The sequence below is a fragment of the Furipterus horrens genome, unplaced genomic scaffold, assembly GCF_987537825.1.
Source record: "Furipterus horrens unplaced genomic scaffold, mFurHor1.1.pri manual_scaffold_1, whole genome shotgun sequence".
Classification (NCBI taxonomy): Eukaryota; Metazoa; Chordata; class Mammalia; order Chiroptera; family Furipteridae; genus Furipterus; species Furipterus horrens.
Window position 1 is genome coordinate 9,225,313 of NW_028327171.1, and position 25,516 is coordinate 9,250,828.

The 25,516-nt window shown below is 44.5% G+C and overlaps 1 protein-coding gene across 1 annotated transcript in view; it reads left to right on the forward strand.

The window, feature by feature from the left end:
* Positions 1-4,319: 4,319 nt before the first annotated feature.
* TRAPPC10 (trafficking protein particle complex subunit 10) overlaps positions 4,320-25,516 on the forward strand; it is a 78,324-nt gene continuing 57,127 nt past the window's right edge. The window contains exons 1-2 of the mRNA XM_090272141.1: positions 4,320-4,531; positions 23,168-23,249. Of these exons, the coding sequence (XP_090128267.1) occupies positions 4,465-4,531; positions 23,168-23,249 (149 nt within the window). The 5' untranslated portion in view covers positions 4,320-4,464. The remainder of the gene's footprint in view (positions 4,532-23,167; positions 23,250-25,516) is intronic.

The window sequence follows — 25,516 nt, forward strand, 5'->3', positions numbered from 1 at the left end:
CTCTTTGCAGCCTGGACACAATGTAATGGGCTACCAGGAAAGGCCATTTGGGCTCAAGTTCCAGCAACCCTTAAAAAGAAACAAATGCTGTCTCAGGACAAAAGAATCTGAAAAAAGAATGGACATCGATTAATAGTAATACCACCATTTCCACCATGATTAAAAGGAATTGCTAAGGCAGCATTTGTGGTGAATTCAAGCATTTTCTAAATTGCCATGTGAAAGAAGAACACCTGAGAGTTCTGCTCAGAGAGCAAATGGCCCAGGAATCCCCCTACTGCCCTTGCACCTGAGAATAGCCTAAAACCGAGTTGGGGAGCTTCGCCCTGCCCCTCTCTCCTTCCAGAAAGAAAACACTTCCTCCACATCAGAGCTGGCCGGGACACGGTGTCTGTGTCATCGCCAAGGAACAGTTGTGAGTGACTTTCTCAGAGGCTCTGAACGACATGCCTGTGAGAACAGGCTAATGACCTGGAGACTTGGCTTGAAGTCTACATTTGGTATTGTCAAGTTAAAAAAAAAAATTAGCTATGTAAGGAGATGTGAAGTAAGATGTTGTCACTTTAATTTGCATTTCCTTGGCATTCTGGTTGCTAAGCCTCTTTTCATATGATGACTGGCCATCTGTGTGGTCCGCTCTGCTTTTTATTTGGCCATTGTTCCTTCCAGCCTTCTTTTGAACTAATCAGATATTTTATATTTTTTCTTTTCTACTTCTATTGGCGTCTTAGCCAAATCCTTAGGAAAGAAAAAATTTTGGAGTTTTGCTCTAGGGATAGATATCTTTATATCAAATTCTATTTTGAGTCACTATTGTATTACTTCAGCCTCCGTTCTTCATACATGAGCCTTCTTGTTGTCCACTTCTCACCACACACCCAAAAGTTCCCACTTCACAAGTACAACAGACTCCCAAATGTGCGAGTCCTCTGTCCACCCCATCCTTTGTGCCATCGTTCTTATGTCTTATACATGCACTTTAAACCATCACACACACTTATTAGGTAGGTTTGTCTCTTGAGGAAATTATGGGAAGAAAAAAGCATAACAACTATGTTTACTGCCTTTCTGATAGCTTGCAAGGCAATCCTTTCCTTCCTGTATGTCCAAGTTTCCACCTAGTACTGTTTCCTTTCACCCTGAAGAACATTCTTCAGCATTCCTTGTAGTATCTGCCTGCTGGCCACAAATTCTCTCAACTTTATCTGAAAATATATTTATCTGCCTTTATTTTTCAGAGTATTTTTCTGGACAGAGAGTTTTGGGTAAGTTTTTAAAATTCAGCACTTTACTGGTTTATACCATTGTTTCTGGTTTTCATTGTGTCTGATGAGAAGTCAGTGGAAATTCTTATCATTGTTCCCCTGAAGGTAATGTGTCTTTCTTAGTGGGCTGCTTTCAAGATTTTCTCTTTATGGTTTTCAACAGTTTGACTGTGACCTACCTGTATACATTTTTCTTTGTAGGAATTCGGAGGTGTTGCTGAGTTTCTTGATCTAGAAATCAATCTTTTTCATGCATTTGTGGATTTTGGTCATTATTTTTTCAAGTAAAATTTCTGCCCTATTTTAAGTCTCTTCTCCTTTTGAGACACTTATGACATGATGTTAGGCCACTTTATATTGTCCCATAGATCTCTAAGGCTGTTCATTTTTCTTTAATCCTTTTTCTCTTTTTGATATTGAATAATTTGTATCGATCTGTCTTTAAGATCACCCACTCCTATTTCCAATGGGCTATTAAGCTAATGCAGTAAAATTTCCATTACAGTTGTACTTTTCAGTTCTAACATTTCCACTCTCTTTTATACTTGCTATTAACTCTGCAATGAGTCCCTTTCTCTTTAATGATTAAAACCATATTTTCATTTCTTTGCACATATATATTATAGCTCCTTTATAGTCTATCTGTAAATACAACATCTGGGCTATCTGGGAGTTGGTTTCTATTGACTACTTTTTTTCTTGACTATGGTTTATACTTTCTGGTTTTTGCATGTCTAGTACATTTTTTTTCATGTATATTGGACATTGGTAAATTATAAGTTGTAGAGACTCTGGATCATCTTCCATAGAAGAGTCTTGATATTTGTGATAGTTGGAAGTTCAATTACTGTCTTTATCACCTTATGTTGTATAGGCTTGGTTTTATTCTTTGTTAGACTGGATCTGAGAAATGTCCTAGGTGTCCCCTACTTGGAAGGAGTCAACATTCCAATCTCTCTTGCTGATCTTGTCAAGGCTTTGCTTTACATTGTTTTAAGGCGGGTGTAGCGTAGGCCTTATTTTAGGGTGGGGCTAGAGATGGTTCACAGGCCACTCTTTGCCATGGCCTGTTTTGTTTGCCTTTGAGCTAAGACTAGTTTATGTAAATATATATATTTAATTCTTACCTGAGGATAGGTTTTTATTGATTTTTAGAGCGAGGATAAGGGAGTGGGGGAGGGAGAAACAGAGAGAGAGAGAGAGATATCAATGTGAGAGAGAAACATCAATTGGTTGCCTCCCATACGTGCCTGGACTGGGGATCGAACTCATAACCTAGGTATGTGCCCTGACCAGGAACTGAACCCACAAAGTTTTGGTGTATGGGACAATACTCCAACCAGCTGAGCCAGCTGGCTAGGGCACTTTTTATATTTTTAAATAATTGCTTTTAAAAACTCCCAAGAAAAAATGTGTGACAGAATTATATGTTGCCTTAAAACCTAAAATACTTATCTGGGCCTTCACAGATCAGTTGGCTGGCTCCTGGACATGTGGTCCTCAATCTATTGTCTCTGTTGGACTGGGTGTTAATGAGGTATCAATGAGGTCTTTTCTGTAGCCCTGCTTGACCTCTAGTCTTTGTGCCCGTTCTCAACTCTGTAACAGCCTCTTCCTGGTAAGCCACACAGAGGCTCACCCATGCGAGCCCACAGAAGCCAGGACTTACAGGGACCCCCATGTAGATGCTGGCTCTCCACCCCTTCTTAGCCCCTTCTTCTCAGTGCTCCACCTGCCTCGCGGGTTCCAGCCGCCCTAGCTCTGATCCTTGCCTCCCCAACCAGCTACAGTGCCACGTGCCACACTACCGCCACACACTTAGTGGCTAGGTTCACACTCAGACTGTTCCACACGGACGTTTACTTTATTTCATTTGCAAAAGGTACCCCAAGCGTGCTTTCCTTACACAAGAAGCTTCAAGGCAGTTAAAAGGAAGGTTGCATTTTGTGGTGTTCCCAAAATGCATACTGCTGCCTACGCTGTGAAGGCCCCGTGTAGCTGGGCGGAGACACAAGGAAAAGGCACAGTCTTTAAATTCAAAGTTTTTACAGTGTCGGAGACACAGGAAACCAGGGCTAATAGTCAACAGGCTGCGGAAATTCAGAGAGAGGCGGTTCATCCCGATGATCGGGAAGGATTTCTGGCAAGCTGGCCTTGGAGGTAAGCCTAGGGGGAGCTCTGGGGTGCTGTAGGGCTTTTGGTGGTAGAGAGAAGGTAGTAATCTTGTCCTACTTTATGGCAATATTACTTCATCGTGAGACCAGGGTCACATGAAAACACAAGACAGAAGGTTTTGCAAGGGCTAACTGCCATTCAGCCCCGTGGAGGGAATCAATCCGGTGTCTTAACTGGTTCTGCCTGAGGCCTCCTGCACAGAGTGAGAATAACAAGGCGAGGTTATCGGGAGGCCCACACGCCATTGTCGGTGACCCCGGGATCACCCCCTGTCCACGTGCTGTCAGTGGCTCCAGGGTCATGTCTGTGTCCACATGTCATTGTCAGTGACACCTCTCCCCTGCCCTTGCCCCAAGCCAGGGTCGTCTCAGTCCACACGTCCTTTTCATTCACCCCCAGGGGCTGTGTCCGTGTCCACCGGCTGTCAGTGACCCCCATCTCCTGTGGCTGCCGCCTGGGGAATCTGCGAGGTGGGGCTGGGCCCACCTGCGTCACCAGCTGCAGGGTGGAGCGGCGGAGGAGGCCCTCGCGGCCACGTGCATCCATCCTGGGCATCGTACACTCCGGGAGGAACGATGTCATGGGAGCCCCGCTGCGTCCTCTTCATCCTGGGAAGCTTGGTGCCCTGTCCGCCCAAAGGAGATGCTGGTCTCGGGGGTGGCTCCCAGACGTGCAGCCACTACTGCTCTGCACAGAAGCCGGCAGCTACCGCCGCCCACTTTCGTCCGCGTTCTCTATCAGCACGCTGTGCCACCCGGCCGCCTTTCTGTCGGAGGGAAACGCTAGCTCGGGCGGGAAGGCCACCCCTTTAAGATGCGCGTCCCGGAAGCGGTACTGCGGCGGCGCCGGCACCGGAAGTGGATGCGGCCGGCAGCTGCAGGCGGCCGGCTAGGGAACTGTCCTCCCGCTGCCGGGCAGGCGTCCGTGTTGCGGCCGGTGGTGCCGCTCAGACTCGGGCTGGCCGGGTGCGGCCTCGGGGCTGCCCATGGGGCGCGCGGGGCCGGGCCGGTGACGCCGGACGCCCATGGACACCCCTGAGGAGCAGCTGCCGCCGGTGATCTACACCATGGAGAACAAGCCCATCGTCACCTGTAAGTGCCCGTCGGCACGGGAGGGGGCGGCGGCCGTTGCAAGCAGCCCGGCCAGTGTTCGCTGCCCCTTGACCCCGGCGCTAAGGGCCCGGCTGCTTCCTGGATGCAGGTGTAGCCGGGGCAGCAGCTGCGGCGGGTCTTCGACTCCGCGGGTGACCTCCGACCCCGCAGGAGACGTCCTCCCGGGGCCGTTTCCTTGCACTTTGACAGCGCCCGGGGCAGGGCGTGCTCCGATTGGAGGGCGAGGATGGGGGCCCTGCCGTGCCCCCGTCCAGCCCCCAGGCTCGGCCACTCGCCCTACCGACCGTCCTCCCGGCTGGGGGTCGAGTTGTCCTCCCGATTCCACCGCTCCCCGACCCCAGGGAGGGCCCTCGTGGCTCGCAGACTGGGGAGCGTGGACGAAGTTGGCGTGCATTTATCTTGTTAGAAGACGCGGGTTTGTACTTCAGTAAAGTGTTAAATGGTGAACGGCGCAGGCAGTCGGTCAGAGCCGTGCAGATCGGTGCTGGCGCGGGCGCGACAGCTCCCCCGACGGAGCCAGGACTGTGCCACGCGCGCGTCGTCTCCCACAGCCCATCACCTGGGCCCGTCAGGCCCGCACCTGCCCTTACGCTGTTACAGGGGAGAAACCCATTTCACAGACGAGACCGCAGAGGTTAGGCTCGTGAGTCCACATTCTGGACACCTAGACCTGCGCCTTTACAGCTGTAACTTTAGAATTAAGTACTTAAAAAAAAACACTAATGGGTTAAAATGTTGGCTGACATTTAGGTTATTAGCAGAGAGGTATATTCATATGGCCTTCTATGCTCAGAAAGGAAGCACTTTCTACAGCAAAGTCTGGGCGGCCAGACCATAGGAGACTATATATGTCTCTTTCTTCCTGTTTAAAAAAAACAATTTTTTCCTGATGAATGGACACGCTCTTTGAATGCTCCCTCTCGTCAGATCCCTGAGAAATTGTATATTTAAAGTTTGTTGGCTGCTTCATCTTTAGTTGGTACACTTCCTTATCGAAATAGACGGCTTCCTTTAAATTTGGAGACTGGCGTGGTTCAGCAATAGCTGTGCCCTCCCCCCTCCCCCCTTCCCTCCCCCTTCCCGCCCCCCCCCCCCCCCAAGAATACTTGCAACTGAAAGTCTTACTCAGGACTGCATCTTAAGTCCGAAGGGACAGGTGTGTGGCATTGATCTTCTGCCCTGCGGATTCCCAGGTGCCACCTGAGTCCTGGGGCACAGGGGCCAGTGCCCTGCTCAGTGTAGGCTTCAGGGGAGGTTTCTTAAAACTTTCTCCAGATGGTGTGCACGTTGTGAGTACTGCATAAATACTGCTTGTAGGGGCACACACATCTAATTACGTCTCGTAGCCTTAGCTTACCTTTTAATAACAGTGTGTTTCTATATGTGTCGCGTCCGTACATTTCTGAGAGGTTCCTAAAGCTCTGCTGTGTTCAGCGTGACGAGTAGTGTTTGAGATCTGTGTTCACGTTTGGTGTCATACGCATGTGCGTGACGGGTAGCCGAGGGACAGGTTCCTTTCCGGCAGATTTGTTAATGTTGGTGGAGGTTCCGCCCTGTGTTTTCCCCCAAGTTCTGTCTGCACGGACGGTATCTGTGTTCATAGGCATCTCAGAAAAGAAAGTGGCTTCAGTCAACTCTCAGGGGAAGTTAGTGAGAAGTGGGAAAGATCCCTTGAAAAGTTAAAAGATTTTAAAACTTTTTGAAAGGCTGCCTTCATAGTTCAGCCTTGAAATGACATTTTAGTGTCTCTGGGGCTGAATGAAGCTTTGGTGGCACTTGTCCTGGTTTCACTTCACACTTACCTTGTTCCATTCTTTCACCTATATATGCTTGGAGGGAGGAGCTAGTCTAAGCAGTGCAAAGATAGGAAAACTGCTTAAAAAAAAATCCACCCAGAGGCTTCACACTTTTTGATATTATGTACAGAGTTCTCTTAGTGTGCAACATTTTTGTTTTCAAAAGTCCATGTACATCTTCTTGAATACTTATCTAGCCATAGGCCCTTATGAGGCTGTTTGTTCATTTTAAAACGAAAGCAGAATTTGTGCATGTTCTTAGCTTTTTTCGAAGAATTTGGAACGTTTTACTTCAGTGGCAATGAATTGTGCGTAGACCTTTCTGAGAAGAATGTAGAATGTAACTGGCTCAGGTAAATTTAGGAACTGTTTATGTGTGGCCATGAGAAGAATGGAAAGAACCCTGAGATTAGAGGTAGATAGAACTCATTATTGCTTGAAAACCTTGCTGAATTATTTTAACATTCTGAAGCTACCTAGAAATGTTAATGGCCTTCGGTCCATAATTAAGAGTTTTGGATCCTGCTGCCTTCCGGGCTCAGCTGCAGCGAAGGCAGGGGATCTGCTCAGAGCCAAGAGCTTGTAAATACTGGAGTCAGCATCTGAAAGGTATCTGACAGGGGTGCCAGGTGAACAGTGGTGGTACTTACAACCTTGGGACAATGGGTGATGAATCACCTACTCGTGGCCACGTGAATACCTATAGTATAATTTATTAATCATGAAAAATGCACAGTGAAATTGAAACGAATCCAGCAGATCCATTTGATCCAATTTTAAGTTTTAGTTTAGATTTTTTTTTTTTTTTTCAATCACTGGGTCAATTTTTTGCTTTAGAATAAAGACTTAGGTTTCTGATCCAAAGATATGTTAGGAAAGATATGTTCCCTTTCCAGCTATCTCGTTCATGGCAGAGTTATTGTCATTCCACTGATTTGTGACTTTTCCTTGTTCAGTGCTGGTATCCCGCCTAGAATGGCACATAGTATCAATACGGGATTGTATAGTATCTGAAAAGTGACAAAACTCCTTCCAAAGGATCTATTCTCACCCATCACTTCTATTGCCTATTTCGTTTTTCTGAATCTCCTTTTTTGGGGTTCCAGGTCTGATATTATAAAATTTGAAAGGGGGAAGAAGGCAACAAAAATGAGCAGATCTGTAATACTTTGTACCTGGTTGGAGTTTCTGTTTTCTCCCCCTTGTAGGTTAAAGTTTTAAAAATTTCATATTGCAGTTTTCCACCAATACTGAAAGTACGGTGCTTATGATTTAACCACTATCTCAGTTTCATTATGAGAAAAGTAACCTACAATGTCTTTAAAAAAAATTGGTACACATAAGTGCAAGTCTTGGTCCGTATTGGATTCTTAAGCCAATAGCAAACCAGCAGTTGCGAAGTGGGAGAAGCAGTTCTTAGGAAGCCTCAGTTGTCCCATGGAGCATATTTGGGGCACAGGGGCCAGGGGCACCCCACATGTGCTTCCTTTGCTTTCTGTGTCATTTCTCCCTGTGTCCGGTTAAAAACAGTTAGGCCTTACATGTGTGACCTAGAGACTTCCATAATCTCGTCCTTATCTGTGAACTTGGCATGGTGATAGTACCAACCTGATAGGGGGATTTGGATTTAAAAGCATGAATATTGTGAAGCACTCAGAAGAGCGATCAACATGCAAAAAGTGTTATGTACCGGCTAAGGAGAGCTTCCCAAACTTCCTCTGTTCACGATGGCTTTAGTGTCTCAGTAATTCTTCCCTGGCACCTCTAGGCCAGAAAAGAACACCTAATAATTCCATTTATTAAGTAGGTAGGTCCAAATAATTTTATTAAGTATTATGTCCTAACAGTAGCTATTTGAAAAAAAAGCCACACATAAATGGGAAGAAAAATGTTTGTTTCATCCTTAGATAACCACCGTAACGTACTGAGAGGATGGCTGCACCTCTTGGGGGTGCACAACGTCTATCCCGGGAGTCAGATTGGACCCTGCGACCCTCTTTGAGTTCTTCTTTTATTTTTATTTTTTGTGTGTGGTACTTTTATCACAGCAACCACCCTGTTTTGTGATGATAATGACGTCACTGAAAGGAATGCACCATGATCTAATACTGAAACTGAACACCTGAAGTAGGGTTTGCTGCATCTCTAGCATTGCTGTGTCCTCATAATTTAAACTATCCCACGGGGTCTCTCAGGACTTGCTGGTACCCTGAGGCACCTGGATACACTTTGGGAACCCATGTTATTAGTATATTACTCTGCCTCTAGGGCAGATTTGAACTGGTAATTTAGAAGTGAAAACTTTTTTGTCTATTTGAACTTCACTTCACATACCTGATTTGCAAGATGTGTTTCTGCAGAGTTTCTAGTAAAGAAAAATTTGGTTTATGCAAATGAAACTCAAGGGTCTGATTTTTTTGAAAGTGCTGGTGACTCTGAAGTAATCCAGTGTGCCAGACCCAGCATAGAAGCCGATGTTTCCTGGAAAGGAACTGATATGATGATGGTGTGGCCTACTCAGTGACAGAGGAAAAGCTGAGTTGGTCATCTTTTATTGGAAATGCAAGTGACTTGCCGAAGAAATTTTTTGTCTACAAAATGTTTTTCGCCAGTTGACAGAGTGTCTTTCCACACGAATGGCACAGTTTTGTGTGTGTGGTCTCACGGGATCACTTGCAGATGTCCTGTTCCCTCGCTCTCGCTGGGGACTTCAGATCTAGATGATAGACTTGGGGTAGGGGGAAAGACTGCATGGCCTTAAGTGCTCTGTTGGGGTAGAAGAACTTTTTCTCCACCCTTCCAGGTTCTTCCAGCAGCTCTAAAAATCAATAGACATGAGACAGAATAGCAAGAGAAAATAACCAAATTTAATTACGTACATATGTATGGGAACCCCATATACACAAGAGAGTCACCGACCTCACATGCATGAGAGGATCAGGGACAGACATGGGAAGGGAGGGCTAAATGACGCTCCAAGCTAAGGATGAGATAAGGGTCCTGAGGCTACAGAGGGGAAGAGGGTCATTGCAGGGTGGTGAGAACAGATGCATAGTAATTAGAAGTTTGCCCTGTCCTATAGAGAGGTCAAAAAAAGTTATTTCTGGTGATAACTCTTATTTTGGCAAGGCCCCTAATTTAAATTAAGGGAGAGGTAAAAGTTTCTCTTGAACCCAAAGGGCCTCCATTGCCTTCACATCAAAATAATCCACATGCCAAAGTGGCACGTATCGGCACATACTGGGGAGGCCTGTTCTGAACCCCTTAAGCTACAGACACATCTCTTTCTGAACAGCCTCCTACTGTGTTAGCCTCAGAGTCTTCGTGGCTTCCTCTCCTCCCTCTCTTACCTTTCCTCCTGTCTTCTTTCCTAATCAAATTTTTCTTCTGTAACTACTCCTAACGTACGTTTTCAATCTATTCACAGTATTTCAGTCTTAGAGAATATTTGGTTTTTAAATTAAAAATTGATGAGCTTGGAGTCATTCCTGACTCCTCTATTTTCTCTCACAGCTGACATTCAGTCTATCAGCAAATAGCATTTTATCTTTGACATTTACTTAGAATTGAGCCACTTCTCCCGCCTTTACTGCTGCTCTGCCAAACCCAAGCCACTTTTCATCTCTCCCGGGGCTACTCCAGTGGCCAGCCAGCTGGCCTCCCTGTTTCTGTTTCAGCCCCTTGAAGCCAGTTCTCTGTGGGGTTAAGGGTGATCCCTCTAAAAGAGAAGTCACAGCATGTCATTCCTCTGCTCAGACCCCTCCAGTGACTCAGCAGAACATTCACAGGCCTTTCTGTGGGCTACAGGACCCTCCCTGATGTACCCCCCTCCTGCCCCCCAGCACTGAGGTCCTGGCTGCAGCCCACTCCCTCTGCGGCCTTTGCGCCCTGTTCTAGCGGGGTCGGTGTGGCCCTGCTCATCCTCAGTGGGTCCTTCCTTCCTCTGGTGGCTGCTTAGGGGCCACCCCTTCACTCCACGTACTGTTTAGCATCGCTTTGACTTTATTCAGTCTTCTTGGCTCAGCACCTCCTGACTTAAATACTTGTTTTTTTCCTGGTTTATTGTTTTTCTGCCCCTAACCCAGATGGCCTACAAACTAGAATGTGAGGTTCAGAATTGCAGGAATTTTATCTGTTCTGTTCACTGTTGCGTTTCCAGCACCTGGAACAGTGCTTGCACATAGTAGCTGCCCAGTAAATAAAAAATGCTGTGTGTCATTTGATGCTTCTGTATGTTAGAAACTTTTGATGGCATAGTTATTTTCTTAAATACATATTTTCTCCAAGCAGAAAATGCTTGGAGAGTTTGAATTCTTATCACTCAGACTTGTTTTTAAGCAAACTGCTATATGCTTAGTTTTTGTTTTTGATACTGGAACATTTTCCGATTAGAGTTTTTGACCATGGAAATACATGTTAATCCAGGAAAAGAAATAAAGTTAACTAGTATGCTAGGGACTCTGTTCTCTGAACTGGACCTCGGAGTTGTTTTCAGATACAACTTCTTTACTACATGTCAGTAGAAACTTAACTACATCCAAACCAAAACATTCTCCGATCACTGGTTCAGCTCCTGAGGTGGACATTTAGGTTGTGGGACTGTCAACCTTGGCATTTGGATGAAGCCTTGAAAGAAGATATATCTGTGACTTCCCATAACTAAACTTGAAACCTTAAAAAAATGCATCAATAAAACAGGAATACATTTTTTATGATAAAGAATGGAATCTAGGAGTGCAATTGCTGGGTCAGAAGGTGAGAACAGTTTAAATTTTGAAAACTGTTTCCAAATCACCCCGTGAAAAAGCAGTACATACTCCAAGTTATATTTACTGTGCTGGATTGGAGTCATTTAAAAGTTTGTTTGCCAGTCTGATGGGTGGGAGAAAGCTATTAAGTTTAAAAAATATATCTTATTTATTTACTTTGGTTGGTGGGAGGAGAAAGAAAGGGAGTGAAATGATGTGCGAGAGAAACAGGGATTGGTTGCCTCTCGCATAACGAACCGGTGACCTGGCCCACAACCCAGGCATGTGCCCTGACTGGGAATCGAACCAGTGACCTTTTGGTTCACAGGCTGGCACTCAATCCACTGAGCCACACCAGCCAGGGCCAAAACTATCAGTTTTTAAAAACAGGTTTATTGAGCTTTTATCCTTATACTATAAAATTTATCCATTCTAAGTACACAATTCTTTGACTATCAGTTTATTTTTAGAGTTGTACAGCCATCACCCAGAGAAGGAAAACTCTGACTCCAAAAAACCTCCGCTGCCTTGCGGCATACCTCTTCAGGGGAAAGGCTAAGGGAGTAAACCCCGACAGAAAATCCGGAGCCGGAGTCCCTAAGGCGGTTTGACGTTGCAGTCAACACCGGCAACTCCTGCGGCGCACCTGAAGCCAAGCTGTATTGACTCCGTCTTTACCTTGGACCCTTCAGCTGCGAAGAGAGGGGGGGTCTGCTGCATGGGCAACAGCAGACCCTCCATATCACCCTGCCCAGGCTCTGTAGCTTCAGCGTCATCACAAGATGTCGATTCAACACGGGAGGAGACAGATACCGTGTCACTCCCGAGTCGGACTGCACAGCCATTCTCGGCGGTGCAGATAGACTCTTAAGAAGCTACAACATCGTCTCTCGAGACGGGCGGCTGCCGACGACGACGACGACGACAGCCATCACCATAACTCAGTTTTAGAACATTTCCATCACCCCAAGAAGTTCCCTTGTATTTCTTAGCAGTTAATCCCTGCTCCCATGTCTGGGCATAGGCAGCCACAGTCAGCTTTCTGTCTCTATAAACTTGTGTTTTCTAGATGTTTTGTAGAAATAAAATCACGTAATACTCAGTCTTGGTGGCTGGCTTTTTTCACACAACAGTGTTTTTGAGGTTTTTCCATGTTGCATCATTTAATGTTATCTGTTCCTTTTTTATTGCTGAATAGTATCTCATTGCATGGATGAACCACGTCTTATGTATCCATTCATCAGTTGATGGACATTTTAATTGTTTCTAGTTTTTGGCTAATGAATATTTGCATGTGTGTCTTTTTGTGCACTTGTGTTTCATTTTGCATGGAAAGATTCTTTGGAGCAGAATTACTATGTTGTATGATAAGCGAACTTGTTAAGAAACTGCCAGATTGTTTTCCAAAGTAGCTATACCGCTTAACACTCCCATCAGCAGTGTGTAAGGTTCCAGTTTATCCGGATCCTCGCTGGCACTTGTCTGTCTTTTTATTGTATTGTAGACACCCTAGTGGGCATGAAGTGGTATCTGATTTTGGTTTTAATCTGCATTTCCATTTCCCTAATGATTAATGATATTGAGCATCTTTGCTTGTTCTTATTAGCCATTGGTGAAATGTTTATTCAAATTTTTTGCCCATATTTAAATTAGATGATCATTGAGTTGTAGTTTGTTATATTTTCTGGATACATTTCCTGTATCCAGATAAATGATTTGTGAATATTTTCTCTTAATCTTTGGTTTTTAAAATTCTTTTAATGGTGTCTTCTGAAGTACAAACGTTTTTAAATTTTGATGAAGTCTAGTTATCAATTTTTTTCTCTTATGGGCTATGTTTTTGATATCATATCTAAGAACTCTTTTTCCAGCCGACGGTCATTGTAATTGTTTTGGTGTGCATGTACCTGATGATTAGTGAGATTCTTTTTGTGTTTATTGGTGATCAGACCTCTTCAGAATTACCTGTTTTTACTTTGACACTTAAGAGGTATAGCCAAAAACCATGTCTAGAAGATGAATTGGAATAGCACTAGGAAAAAAATATGCATGCCATTTTTCTATTTTATACCATATGTATTAGTTTTTTGGAGAGCTGCTATAAAAAACTATCAGAAACTGGGTGGCTTAAAACAACAGAACTTAATTTTCTGACAGTTCTGGAGGCCAGAAGTTGAAAATCAAGGTGTCAGCAGGGTGGCACTCCCTCCTAAGGCCCTAAGGGAGATTCCTTCCTCCCTCTTCCCGCTCCCAGAAATCCTTGGTGTTCTTGGGCTCTTGGCATTCAGTCTCCAGAAGGCTTTCTCAAGGCCTTCTCTTTCCCTGACTTTTCTCTTCTGTTTTTTATCAGACACTTGGATCCCATCCAGATGATCTGGAATGATCTCATTTGCGATCTTAAACTTAATTACATTTACCAAGGCCCTTTTTCCAAAGTCCCATTCATAGGTTCTGGGGGCCCCTTTATCCCTAAAGCACAGTATCTGCCCTCGCAGCCAGGTGCGTATCAGCCAGCACCCAGTGGGCGTCTTGGGTTTTTCTATCACTCCCGTCTTTGGAGGCCTGTCCTCACTGTCCTCCTGACCAAGGGAATCCTTCCTTGGCATCTGGAAATTGAGCTCTGGAAGTTGATACAAGGTGGGATGATCTCTTAGAACGAGATGAGCCTTTTCTGCAATTGTAACATTGTGATTCCTTCCTCAGTATTGTTTTAGGCCCTTGTTTGTTACATTTTTTAGAAAAGTGAGGAGAGAAATTACAAAGAAACTGACAGCAGGTTTAGACCTTGGCTTCACCAGGTAAATATATGTGGACATTTTTTCTCATTTTTGACAGATCTGTTTAGCATTTAGAAGTCATTGCATCAATTACAGAGCTAAAATTTTAGGTAGAACCTTGGAACTAACAATTACCCCTTTGGGTAGTAATCTTTACTAAATCTGTAGCTCACCATTTACAGCACTTTCATTTTGGCTGGATCCATGAGAAAGTTTCTAAGCATCGAGCTGAACAACAGGAAGGGCGTCAGAGGTCATTTTGAAGGTGAAGACTGTGCCGCCTAGTGAGCACCTGCATCCAGGTGGCTGATTCCCCCCCTGCCACAGTTTTACCAGATAGTTGGGGTGTCAGACATCCTCTGCTCTCATGGGAGGGGTGTTTTCCCTAAAATTAGCCCTCAGAGAAAGCGTTTCCTATGGAGTTAAGTAAAATAAAAATATCACTTACTTTGTTTTAGCAATCTTAAGCACTGAGTTAGCCACACTAGAAATTTTTAGTATGATCTAAAATTAAGTTCGTATTCTGAGAACATATTCTGACACCCAGTCCCATCATCACTTCGGCTGTTGGATATCCTGTCCTTTGGGGGCCCTGGTGTAGAATATGAAGGAGTCAGGCTCGCTTCACCAGTCAGTGAATATGTACGCAGCATCTGTTACCTGCCCCGCACTGTTGGAGGCGCTTGGGTTACATTCGTGAACAAAGACACCAGCCCTCTTAGAGCTTACATTCTAGCAAGAGGAAATATACAATATACATAAACAGGAAATTATATAATATGTGATAAGTGCTGTGGAAAAAAGGAAGAGAAAAGGATAAGAGAAATGGGAGGATTGTATCGTTTCAAACTTTTTATTGTGGAAACTTGAAACTATGTATAAAAATAGACAACAGTATAAAGAAACCTTACAAACCTATCACCCAGCTATAACAATGGGGCGAATTTGCCAATCTTGCTTCTCTATGTTCCCTGTTCCCTCTAATCCTTTATTGTTTTGAAAAAAATCTCAGGCATCACATAATTCATCTATAAAGGCATGTGTTATGGACTGAATGTTTGTCTCCACCTCCCACTCACATGTCCAAGCCCTAATCCCCAAAGTGATGGTGCTAGGAAATGGAGCCTTCTGGGGGGAATCAGACTTAGATTAGGCCATGAGGGTGGGGCCCTCGTGATAGAATCAGTGGCCTTATGCACCTGTGCACACCAGGGAACGGTCATATGAGCACATAGCGAGAGGCAGAGGCTGTCAACAGGCCAGGAAGAAAGGCCTCACTAGGAACCAAATGGCTGGGGGAGAAGAAAAAATTGTGTTTAAGCTACTCCATCTGTCATGCAGCCTGAACTAAGACAGTATGTGTCTCCAAAAGATAGGGACTTCAAAAAACATAACTAGAAAACCTTTATAACACCTACATAATTTCCTAATTTCAAATATGTCAATGTTTACATTTACAGTGTGTCTGAAATATTTTTTAACTCTTTCAATTAATTAGTATCCAAATGAAGTTTTTAGATAAGTGTTTTCAGTTTTTCTTAAAAATCTTGGTTTCCCCTCCATTTCCCTTTCGTTTCTTGGCGATTGTTCAGGAGCCCAGGTTGTTCATTCTGTGTCAGGGTCCCCCCCGCTCCTGGACTTGGCCAGCGGCGCCTTGTGTTGTCCTTAAATACCGCCACGCTCTGCCCCCTGTGTTTCCTGTGAGGTGGCTGTTGGAGCGAGAGGCAGGGTCAGGTTTGGGTTGGATCATTTTTGGATCATTTTTGGCAAGACCCTTTCGTAGGTGGTGGTGTGCTCTTCCATCAGCTGGCGCATGATGTCTGGTGGCCTCTCTTGTTGTGATGTTAGCCGCCATTTATTCCCGTATCGCTGATTCCTGAAGGGCTGCCAGATGATGATATTCTAACTTTACCACTTCTTCATTAGTTGAAATATTTCTCTACAGGAGTGTGTATGTGTATATACATATATACACAAGTACATACACACATATATGTTTATATTATTGGTTTCCCAGAGGTATTGTGTGTACAGGAAAGTCAGATTAAGTGCTTGATTCATTTCCTTTACTTAACTGTTTTAAAAATAAGCTGATTCATTAGTTCCTTCAGTGATGATCAAGTGGATTTTTTAAAGTATTATTAAGAACTTAAGGATTTAAGTTCTGCCCATTTCAGTTGTCATCCTTATTGGCGAGAAGGTTGTTCCATCTTTAACAACTGGCCTCGGAGATGTAGGCATCTTTGTTAGTGTCTTTGCTATCTGGGATGACAAGGTGTCCCAGACTCATTCTGTACATTCCCTGCCCTAGATGTGGAGCCAGCCATTTCTCCCAGGAGCCCCGATGCCCTGTGGTGGGAACTGGTATTTTGAGAGCCCAAGCTGCAGGTTTGGGCTTCTGGATGCTGCAGGGCCTTTCCAGGGGATGGAGCTAGGAATTTAAAGTCAAAGCACATCTTAAGCTCACACTGATTAAATTCAGGACTTCAGAGTTTTAATGAACTGTCTGTCCTGTCTTCTGTATTTTCTTTCTGTTTTCATGGCTACTTGGGGATGACAGTGTTAGAGCGAGGATCTCGAAGGAGCCGCATCCCCGTCCTCTGAGGGCTTGTTCTAACCCCAGATGGCGCCTAGTTTCTGATTCAGCAGGTCTGGGTGGGCTGACACTCTGCCTTTCTAAGAAGTCACCATGTGGTGCCTACAGGTGCTCCTTGCAGTCTCCGCACAACAGCTTTAACTCTACCATCAACAGCAGGACCCGTGAACACAGATCTCAGACTTTTTTAGTAGTTCTTCGTGGCATTTGAGTATATCCTGCCGGGAACAGTCAAATGACTGTAGGTTTAAGAATGTAAATAAAGCCCCTTGTCATAGTTCCTCTCTCTGTGGTTATACTACCAAATACATTACATTTAAATTCATTTGTTTTATTTTTTCATATTTTTAGGGAAAGCTTTAAAAAATTTAATTTTGTGTTATAATGATGTAAAATATTTATAATCTTTCAAAATCTAATCTACGAAACAAGGTATATTTAAAAGCAATCCAGCATATATCCCTGTCCTTTCTGTCCGTTCCATTTCTTACCTAAGTATTCTCCTTTCATAAAAAAAATTCATACATACTTGTATTTCTCTTAGTTGAGATATTGAAACTGTGCGTGCTTACCCGCCACCCCACCTTGCTTTTCTCCGCAGCATTCCCTGGAGCCCGCTGTACCCTAGCACGTGGACAGCTTTCCCGGTCCTGCCTACAACCCGGCGGGACTTTGTCAGTTATGGTGCTGTTCCCCGGTTCATCCTATTAGACTCCCATGTAGAAGCTGAATGCTTTCCTCTTGCGCTGTTTCCGATAGTCCTGCACGGAATAATAGGCTATTGCGTCTGTCTTCCAGTTCTGCTTGCTGTATCTATGGGGGGATTGCTGGGGCTGTGGGAAACTCAATGTCATTTTGCTAAGTGTCGCTGAATTCCTCTCCATAATGGTACACCTGCTGAAAGCTGTAGTTGGCCCCAGTGAGAAAGTGATTTTGAACAATGTCGTTAAGGAAGTGATAGGGAATGCGGAGAAAGTCCCTTTTATCCACACCCCCAGGGCAGAGGCTATCTGGAGTCACAAGATCTCTTCTGGAACTTGGTTCAAACTGCTACAGTCATCTTATTATTTTTTAATTTTAAAATATACAAAATGTTGAAGGCTGATGCTTCAGTATTCTTATATTTAGATGCATTTATCCAATCTTTCTTTTTCTGTTTAGACTCTGATTTTTTAGTCTGGTCTCTGAGTGCTAGAGGGGACTCTTGTCCCCCTTGGTTACAAGAGGTCACTCAGACTTCTTTAACACGTGGCACGTGTGCTAATTATCTTCCTGTTGAAAAAGAAAAAGACTTTGGGACTTGATATTTTGCTACTAATCTCTCTGTACCTGTTGTAGTACCTTTTCTACAGATTTCCACAGTATAAAACTTGATTAACACTAATATACCTTGTACTTTTTTTCATTTGAGTACTCCTATCGGGGGAAGTAACTGCTCTGTGGACTTCGTACTGGGGAAGTGGAAAAAGCAGAGTGGAAGAGAGCGTGTGTGTCTGTCACAGTAAGGATCGAGGGGAGGGCTAGATGGGACAGGCATACCGTGAAAGCCAGAGAGGCCATGGCATCACGTACTGAGCTGTGACTTAAAGTCAGCCCTCATTGTGGCAAGCCAAAATGTAACAAGTGACAACCACATGAAGGTGATTCCCATGATGCCACAGTAGGAATTGCTCTTCTTTAAACTTGGCCTCTGGTGCAGAACTGTGGGAGGAGGGTTCATTGCTTTCTTCTCAAATATGTGCCTTCCCATAAAGGGAGGGCAATGTTATTTTTTGTTTTGTTTTGTTTTTAAAGATATTATTTTAGCCCTGACCAGTGTGGCCCATTGGTTGGAGCACTGTCCTGTGATCAAAAGGTTGCTGGTTTCATTCCCTGTGAGGGCACATACCTAGGTTTCCGTAGTCCATGGGTGTGCATTAGGTAACAATGTCCCCATGAAAGAGCTGCCAATCTGAAGCATTAATTAATTTTTATTATAGCATTTACGTTATGCATAAATTTTAGCAAATTTGCTTTACCCTTTATGGAACAGACTAAAATGACTTACCAGTTTGTGACCCTGGACATTTTTATCGTCCATTTGAAAGTCTGTTCTGCCAAAAGCTGTTGAGAAATTAACGTTTGGTCTGTGGGCAGGCAAAGACACTGGTCTCTCAACACGTTTCCAAATGAGAATGAACTGCTGACTCATGAGTTCTGGCCTTCTTTTGTTAATAGCATGCTTAAAGAATGGCTGTTACTGTAGAATGTTCTGTAAAGCAAGTATTAGGAAAACTATATATTTCCTTCGACATTTTTGTTCAGAAGTTGAATCATAGAACCTCTTGCTTGGGGGGGCCTTGAAATGGGTCATCTCATACCAGTGCAGCCAGTCCACTGCTGCTTAGTCTCTGGAGTCCCAATAGGAAGTACTCAGATGTGGGACACTCGTCCCTCCACATGCAGATTCCTCCGTCTTACGCCAGAGCACGCCTTCGTGTTGAGCTGCGATAAAATTAAGAAACAGAAAGCAGCTCAGAGCGGTAGAGAACATTGAGCCCAGGGCCCGGCTGCCTGGCTGAGTCAGTCCCAGCTTTGATGCTCACTAGGGGTTTGACCTTGGGCCAGTTAGGGGAGTTCTTGGTGCCTCGGTTTCCAAATGTAGAGTGTCACTCTCTCCTAGGGCTAGTGTCAGGGTTCAGGGTGACTGTGGGCAGAGTGCTTAGGGTGTGCCAGCCCACCTTGCTGCCTGTGTGCACAGAGAACAGGTGGTCCCTCTTGACTTCTGTTAACCGGCTCTCACCTGGTGCCAAACCCTCTGTAGCTTAGTAAGCCCTCCTGCTCATCAGATCAAAGGTATTACATAGATTTTATTTTATTTTATTTTTTGCAAATTAAATCCTGCATCATCATCATTGGGTTTGTCAGGGCCTGTTAGTAGGCTCTGGTTAGACTCCGTTTAGCAGTAGCATCTTGGGGCTAAAAGGACTGTCTGGCCTACAGGATTCTATTTTTAGTTATAATTGACTTGTTTGAAGACTAGAGTTGCTTTAAAAATGGCCATTTTATCGTTGGCGAGCTAATACCTGAATGATACATCTGTATCTGTAGTGACTTATGTTTTTTAAATTGGACTCGTTAGTGTTTTTTTAATGTTGATATAAGTTACTAATTACTTTCTCTGTAATTTAGACCCTAGGTGCTTCTGTTTTAAAGATATTAAGAAAATAATAAGCAGAGTTGGTTGAAATATGACCCTTTTATGCTTAAATCACTGAAATCATCTTTTTGAGTTCTTTTCCCTGTGTTTAATTCTTATCTGCTCTTAACATGAAAAATTTAATTACATGATTAATACATAAATATATGCTTATAAAAATCTTAAGAGTATGCAGAGGTAATTCAGGAAATAGTGAAGGTCTGTCTCAGTTATCTGGCTGCATGTAACAGAAACTCCAGTTACAACTGACATAAATAATAAGAAAATAGTTTCATATAATCAGAAGCCCAGCGCTCTGCCTGCCTTTCTTTCGGAGTGTCTGAACTGAACTTTTCCGCAGCTGTGGGCTCTTCCTCAGTGTGGGGGCAGGTGCCTAGCAGGTTGGGGCAGCACCTGGACAGAGGGCTCAAGTCGATCTCTTCAGAGCAAGGTCACTGTCCCCTGACGTTTTCCTTCACAGTTGAGTGTCTCCTGTGCCTACTCCTGCCAAGGCACTGCCCTGCACTGATATGGCAAGGGGCAGAGGACGACTGTGAGGATCTGTGCACAGCCCTGGAGCTGCCCGCGGTGCAGGGGTTACTGAGTGCTCAGCTCTCCTGTCCGCTGGTTAGGGATGAGACCTGGCAGCATATGTGTAGACACACACACACACACACACACACACACACACATTCATGTTAATGGGATTGTGCTTTGAATTACTTATTATTTTCGTAAGTCTCCCCCCTCACGAAAACAAAAAACCTTAGTTATTTAAGTCGTCTGGATTGACTCTTAATAGGCCTCTTGAGTCAGAAAACTGAACACAGCAAGTTTCTGAACAGGGTTCTCTGAACATGGGCACATCAATCTTAAGCCTCATATTTGCTTTTATAGCTGTTTTCAAATAACTGAATCCTTGGTTTTTCTCTGCTGCCCATGGGATTAAAATGAAAACTCAGTTGTTGCTCTTACAGTTCAGACCTCAAAGCCCTAAAGACTTTCTAGTTAATGCTTGGGCTATTTTGGGAAGCTACAATGTATATATTGTTAATTTAATTACCTGTCAAGTAGGCTGCCATTTAATTCTTTTGGGGTTTTACACCTGAGCCCTTTCCTATCTTTCTGTTTTGTGCTCTGGTTCTCTGTAGCCCATTTTCAAAGGCATCTCTAATTTTCATGATAATAAAGATTTAAGAGTGTTATAATTAATAATAGCTGTGTATTCAGAGAAACTCATGGTGGCTTTTCTTCATTTTTGTTCAGTGTAGGGCTTCGGTAGGTTAGAGGAATTTGACCTTCAGATTTAAATTAGGGCACTGTATTAGTCTGCTGGGGCTGTCCTAGCAGAATCCCACACCCTGGATTGCTTCAACAACAGAAGCTTATTTTCTAACAGTTCTGGTAGCTGGAAGTCCAAATTCGAGGTGTCACAGGGTAGATTTCTGCAGCCTCTTTCCTTGGCTTGTGGATGGCCACCTACCTACTCTGTCTTCACATGGACTTTTCATGCCCCCGTGTCTCTCTGTGTGTCCTTATGTTCTCTTATAAGGACCCAGTCAGATTGGATCAGGGCCCACCCTATGGATCTCATTTTAACTTAATCACCTCTTTCAAGACCTTATCTCCAAATAGTTTCAATGTATGAATTTTGGGGAGGGGGGCACAGTTCATAACAGACACTGAGGTCAAATGGTCACATGTTAAGTCCCCAGTTATTGTCAGATGACATCTTTGCCCTTGACAGATGTGCTAATTAACCTATATTTTAAAATTAAAATCTGAACACAAATTAGATATTTATTTCATGATAGAATTTAAGGAAAAGTGTTACTTTAGTCTCCTTTTATACAAGCGTTATTGTATAATAGGGTTTCCTGTGGGAGGCAGCTTATAGGAGAGTGTGGGAGGCATTTCATTTTTGTTACTCTGTGGACATATGCTAATTAGGCATTTATGTGAGACTTCATTGAAAACCACAGAGAGAGGAGAAAGCTTTCGCGTAGTTGCCCTAACTTCCACATAACAAAGAAGAGTGATTTTTGTACGTTGATCTAGGAACCTTTTAAAGAGGCAACAGAAATTGGCAATGAAAGATAAGAAATCTAACTGAAGATTTCTTACTTGAATAATATCTAGGATGACTATCAAGTAGATGAACATGATGAAAAACGATAAGTTAAAACATAAAAATTGTTTTATTTTAACGAAGCATGTAACAATAGTAACCCTTATACAGCATTTACTCGGGGTCAGGCCTTGTTCAAGGTTATTTATTGGCGCTGACTCATTTACACTTCACCTCAGCCGTGGAGGGGAGGTATTCTTACTCTCCCCTTTCACAGACGGTCCCGTGAGGCCCAGGAGGGGGAAGTGGTCCCCACAGACTGTGCAGCTAGCAGTGGGAAGCAGAGCTGGGGACTCAGGGTCAGGCTGGCAGCGTCTGTCATCCCATGTCCCATGCCCTACCTGGCCTTCTGATGCTCACAGCTCAGCTGCCTCAGCAGCAGCTCGACGTTACGTGGTTTGGGGGAGGTTTATTTTTGTTTTAGTTTTCTTAGGTTCACGATAGCAAAACAAGCCCCTGTCAATTCCCCATTATTTCTTTAAGATCAATATAAAAGCAATTTGGAAAACAGTCTTGCTCAAAGTTAGAGGATCCTCTGAGGATAAGAATTTGAGTAATCTATATTAAAAAGGCCCTTTTCCAGCTTAAGTATAACATATGGTTATGCTATCATTTTACGAGAGCTAAGTGAGCTTTCCGTGCTGTTAAAGCCACTGTGGAAGAGCTGAGTGGAAAGCTGAGTGTGTGTGCAGTGTAACGTCAGACACACAGCGGGCGGGCATTGCGGGTGGTTCGTGACCAGAGTCTGCCACTGTGGCTGTGTGCTCTGAGCACCGTGACCCTCAGACCTCACGTTCCTTCTCTGTGAAGTCAGTCCAAGTTTGTCCTTGCCACCTAGGCGTTAGTGGGGGACTGAGCGAGACACTGCATGGCCGCCAGTGTTTTGCATAGTATGTGCGTGTGGAGCGTGTCCTGTATGTTTTTGCTCCTCATGTCATTTTGATGCATATGGAGTTTATTTTGATGAAGTTCATGTGCACCTCTCCGGGTTTCCTTTCCGCCTGGAGTGTTCTGCCTGTTCTCTTGAAGTTGAAGAAAGCAGTGGCTGTAGAGCAGACTCAGGAGTGAAACTGGGTGGAGTTGACAGGGCTCCGTCTCTCCTGAGCTCTGTGGCTTTGGGCAAGTTACTGAGCTTCTCTGACCCTCATTCTCCTGGAGGGGAAAACTGAACCTGCCTCATGCAGGTGTCTGAGCGCTAAGTTAGACCACAGATGCCAGGGGCCAGGTTTCCTAGACACCAGTTACTTGAAGATATGAGACAGTCCCGTTTCGTGATGTCATTTTACTAAATATGAAATAGTCTAAAATTGCCAATTTAATAAATTTTAGAGCCATTTTACCTAGGTTTACCTAAAAATGTCCTAACCAGATTTCTCTTTATTCTTGTCGTAGGTGCTGGAGATCAGAATTTATTTACCTCTGTTTACCCAACGCTTTCCCAGCAGCTGCCGAGAGAACCGATGGAATGGAGACGGTACGGGGTGTTTGTTTCGGGCTGCCTCTCCCTCTTCGCTTTTATGCGGGCAGGCGAGGCAGGAGAGGTTAAAGCCCGAGTCCTAAAGTGTGCTGCGGAGCCACTGGGTGGGCCTTCCTCCCTAAGGAATAATGATTTTCTCAACGAGATGTAGGGTGGCAGAAACAAGACAGTTCTTTCTAGTTACAGGCCTGCTTTTTTCCCGGTCATCAGAATGTCTTAAGGGCACAGGCCCCACGTTAAGGTAGAAGATTACCTTTATCTGCACTCTCATAAACACCGCTGTCCACCCTTAGCGCCTCCCCATGCTCTTCCTTAAGGGTGAGGACGCGTGCAGAAGACGTTTTGTCAAAGTCAGGAGAGGAAGCGCATCCGCCACCCCAGCTGCCCTGTTGTGTGTAGTTGTCCATTTAATGACTTGTTCAAAGGAAGTAATTGACTTTGGAGATGGAATTATCTTGTTGGGAAACTAATTTCTGGTAAGGTATTATTTTTAGAAAATGTTTGGATTTTGATTTGTTAATACAAGTAGTCTGACTTTAACAAGGTGAATAAGTAATTTTCTGTTGTTATTCATGTTCATGTAATTCTGATTCTTGCTACATTATTTCTTGCCAATTACCAGTCTGTACCCCAGTACCATGAAGAATTAGTGTGGCTTTCTGGGGGTGACTCACCCAGGCTCTCTGTTGAAGCTAGTCTAATTTTTGTGGCCAATTATTGTGTTACAGGAATGTGTTTAATTACTAACATTCAACATAAACAGTGTACAGAGTGTGGGACATTTCTCTTCTGAAAAAGTTGCTCAGCCTCTGAGGAGGCCCAGTGCTGTTAATGAGAGAAAACAGTTCATTCAGCAAATGGAGGAATTGAATGTCTGAAGAAGTGGAGTAATCCGAAAAGGACTTTAAATAATGCATTATTTAAACATTTATAATAGAAAGGTAAAAGAAAAAAGTATATCCAAGAAACAATAAAGGGAGTTACGAGGGGGAAACAGTGCAGTAGAGAAACTACATAGATTTAGTATGTGTATTCATCTCTTCACCTTCCTGAAACTTCACTAAATGAGCAAAAGAACTAAAAAGGTATAAATGCACAAGGACAGAGGAAGGGGGCGGAGGTGATGGCAGCAAAGAGATGTGGACACCTTTTTGGTAGAAGAAAGAGAGATGGAGGAATTAGGAGAGACAGCTGAAGAGAAAGAACAGTTCTACCATGCACTGGACGAAGCGTTATCCAAGATCCCCAGAAGTAACGCTCTTTATCTCCTTGGAGACTTCAACGCAAGAGTAGGAGCCGACCACATGGCCTGGCCCACCTGCCTCGGAAACTTTGGGAGAGGAAAGATCAATGAGAATGGTCAGTGACTGCTTGAGCTTTTGTGTCACCACGGCCTGTGCGTGACACATTCTTCAAGTGCAAAGAGATCCACCAGGTGTCATGGAGGCACCCCCGCTCCCGCCACTGGCACCAGCTTGACCTCGTCATCACCAGAAGAACGGATATTGGCAGCACCCTCCTCACCTGCAGCTACCACAGTGCAGACTGCGACACGGACCATGCCCTCGTGGTAAGCAAGGTGCGCATAATGCCGAAGAGGTTGCACCACTCCAAGATGAAGGGTCGCCCACGCATCAACACCAGTTGTGCCAGCAACCCAGTTAAGACCCAGCAATTCATCAACAGGATGGAAGATGCACTCGGCGAGGGAATGGCGGCAGACGACATTATTGAATCCAATTGGCCACGTCTCCGCGACGCCATATACAACTCCGCCATTATTGCTTACGGGAAGAAAGAGCGGAAGAACGCTGACTGGTACGAGGCTCACTGGGAAGAAATGGAACCCGTGATCGAGGCTAAGAGGAAGGCCCTACTGGCTTACAAGGTCACGCCCACTCCCAGTACACTTCAAGCTCTACGGGCTGCCAGGAACAAAGTCCAGAAGACCGCCCGCCACTGTGCCAACACCTATTGGCTAAACCTGTGCAGAAGCATTCAGGAAGCCGCCGATATAGGCAACGCACGAGGAATGTATGAGGGTATCAAGAAGGCGACAGGCCCAATCCCCTCCAAGATCGCCCCCCTTAATTCCAAGACAGGTGAGGTCATCACTGACCAGGAACAGCAAATGCGGCGGTGGACCGAGCACTACCTCGAGCTGTATGCAACGAGGAACACCGTAACAGACACTGCTTTTAACGCCATCCCAGACCTACCAGTCATGGAGGAGCTAGACACCCCACCTACTGCGGCAGAGCTCG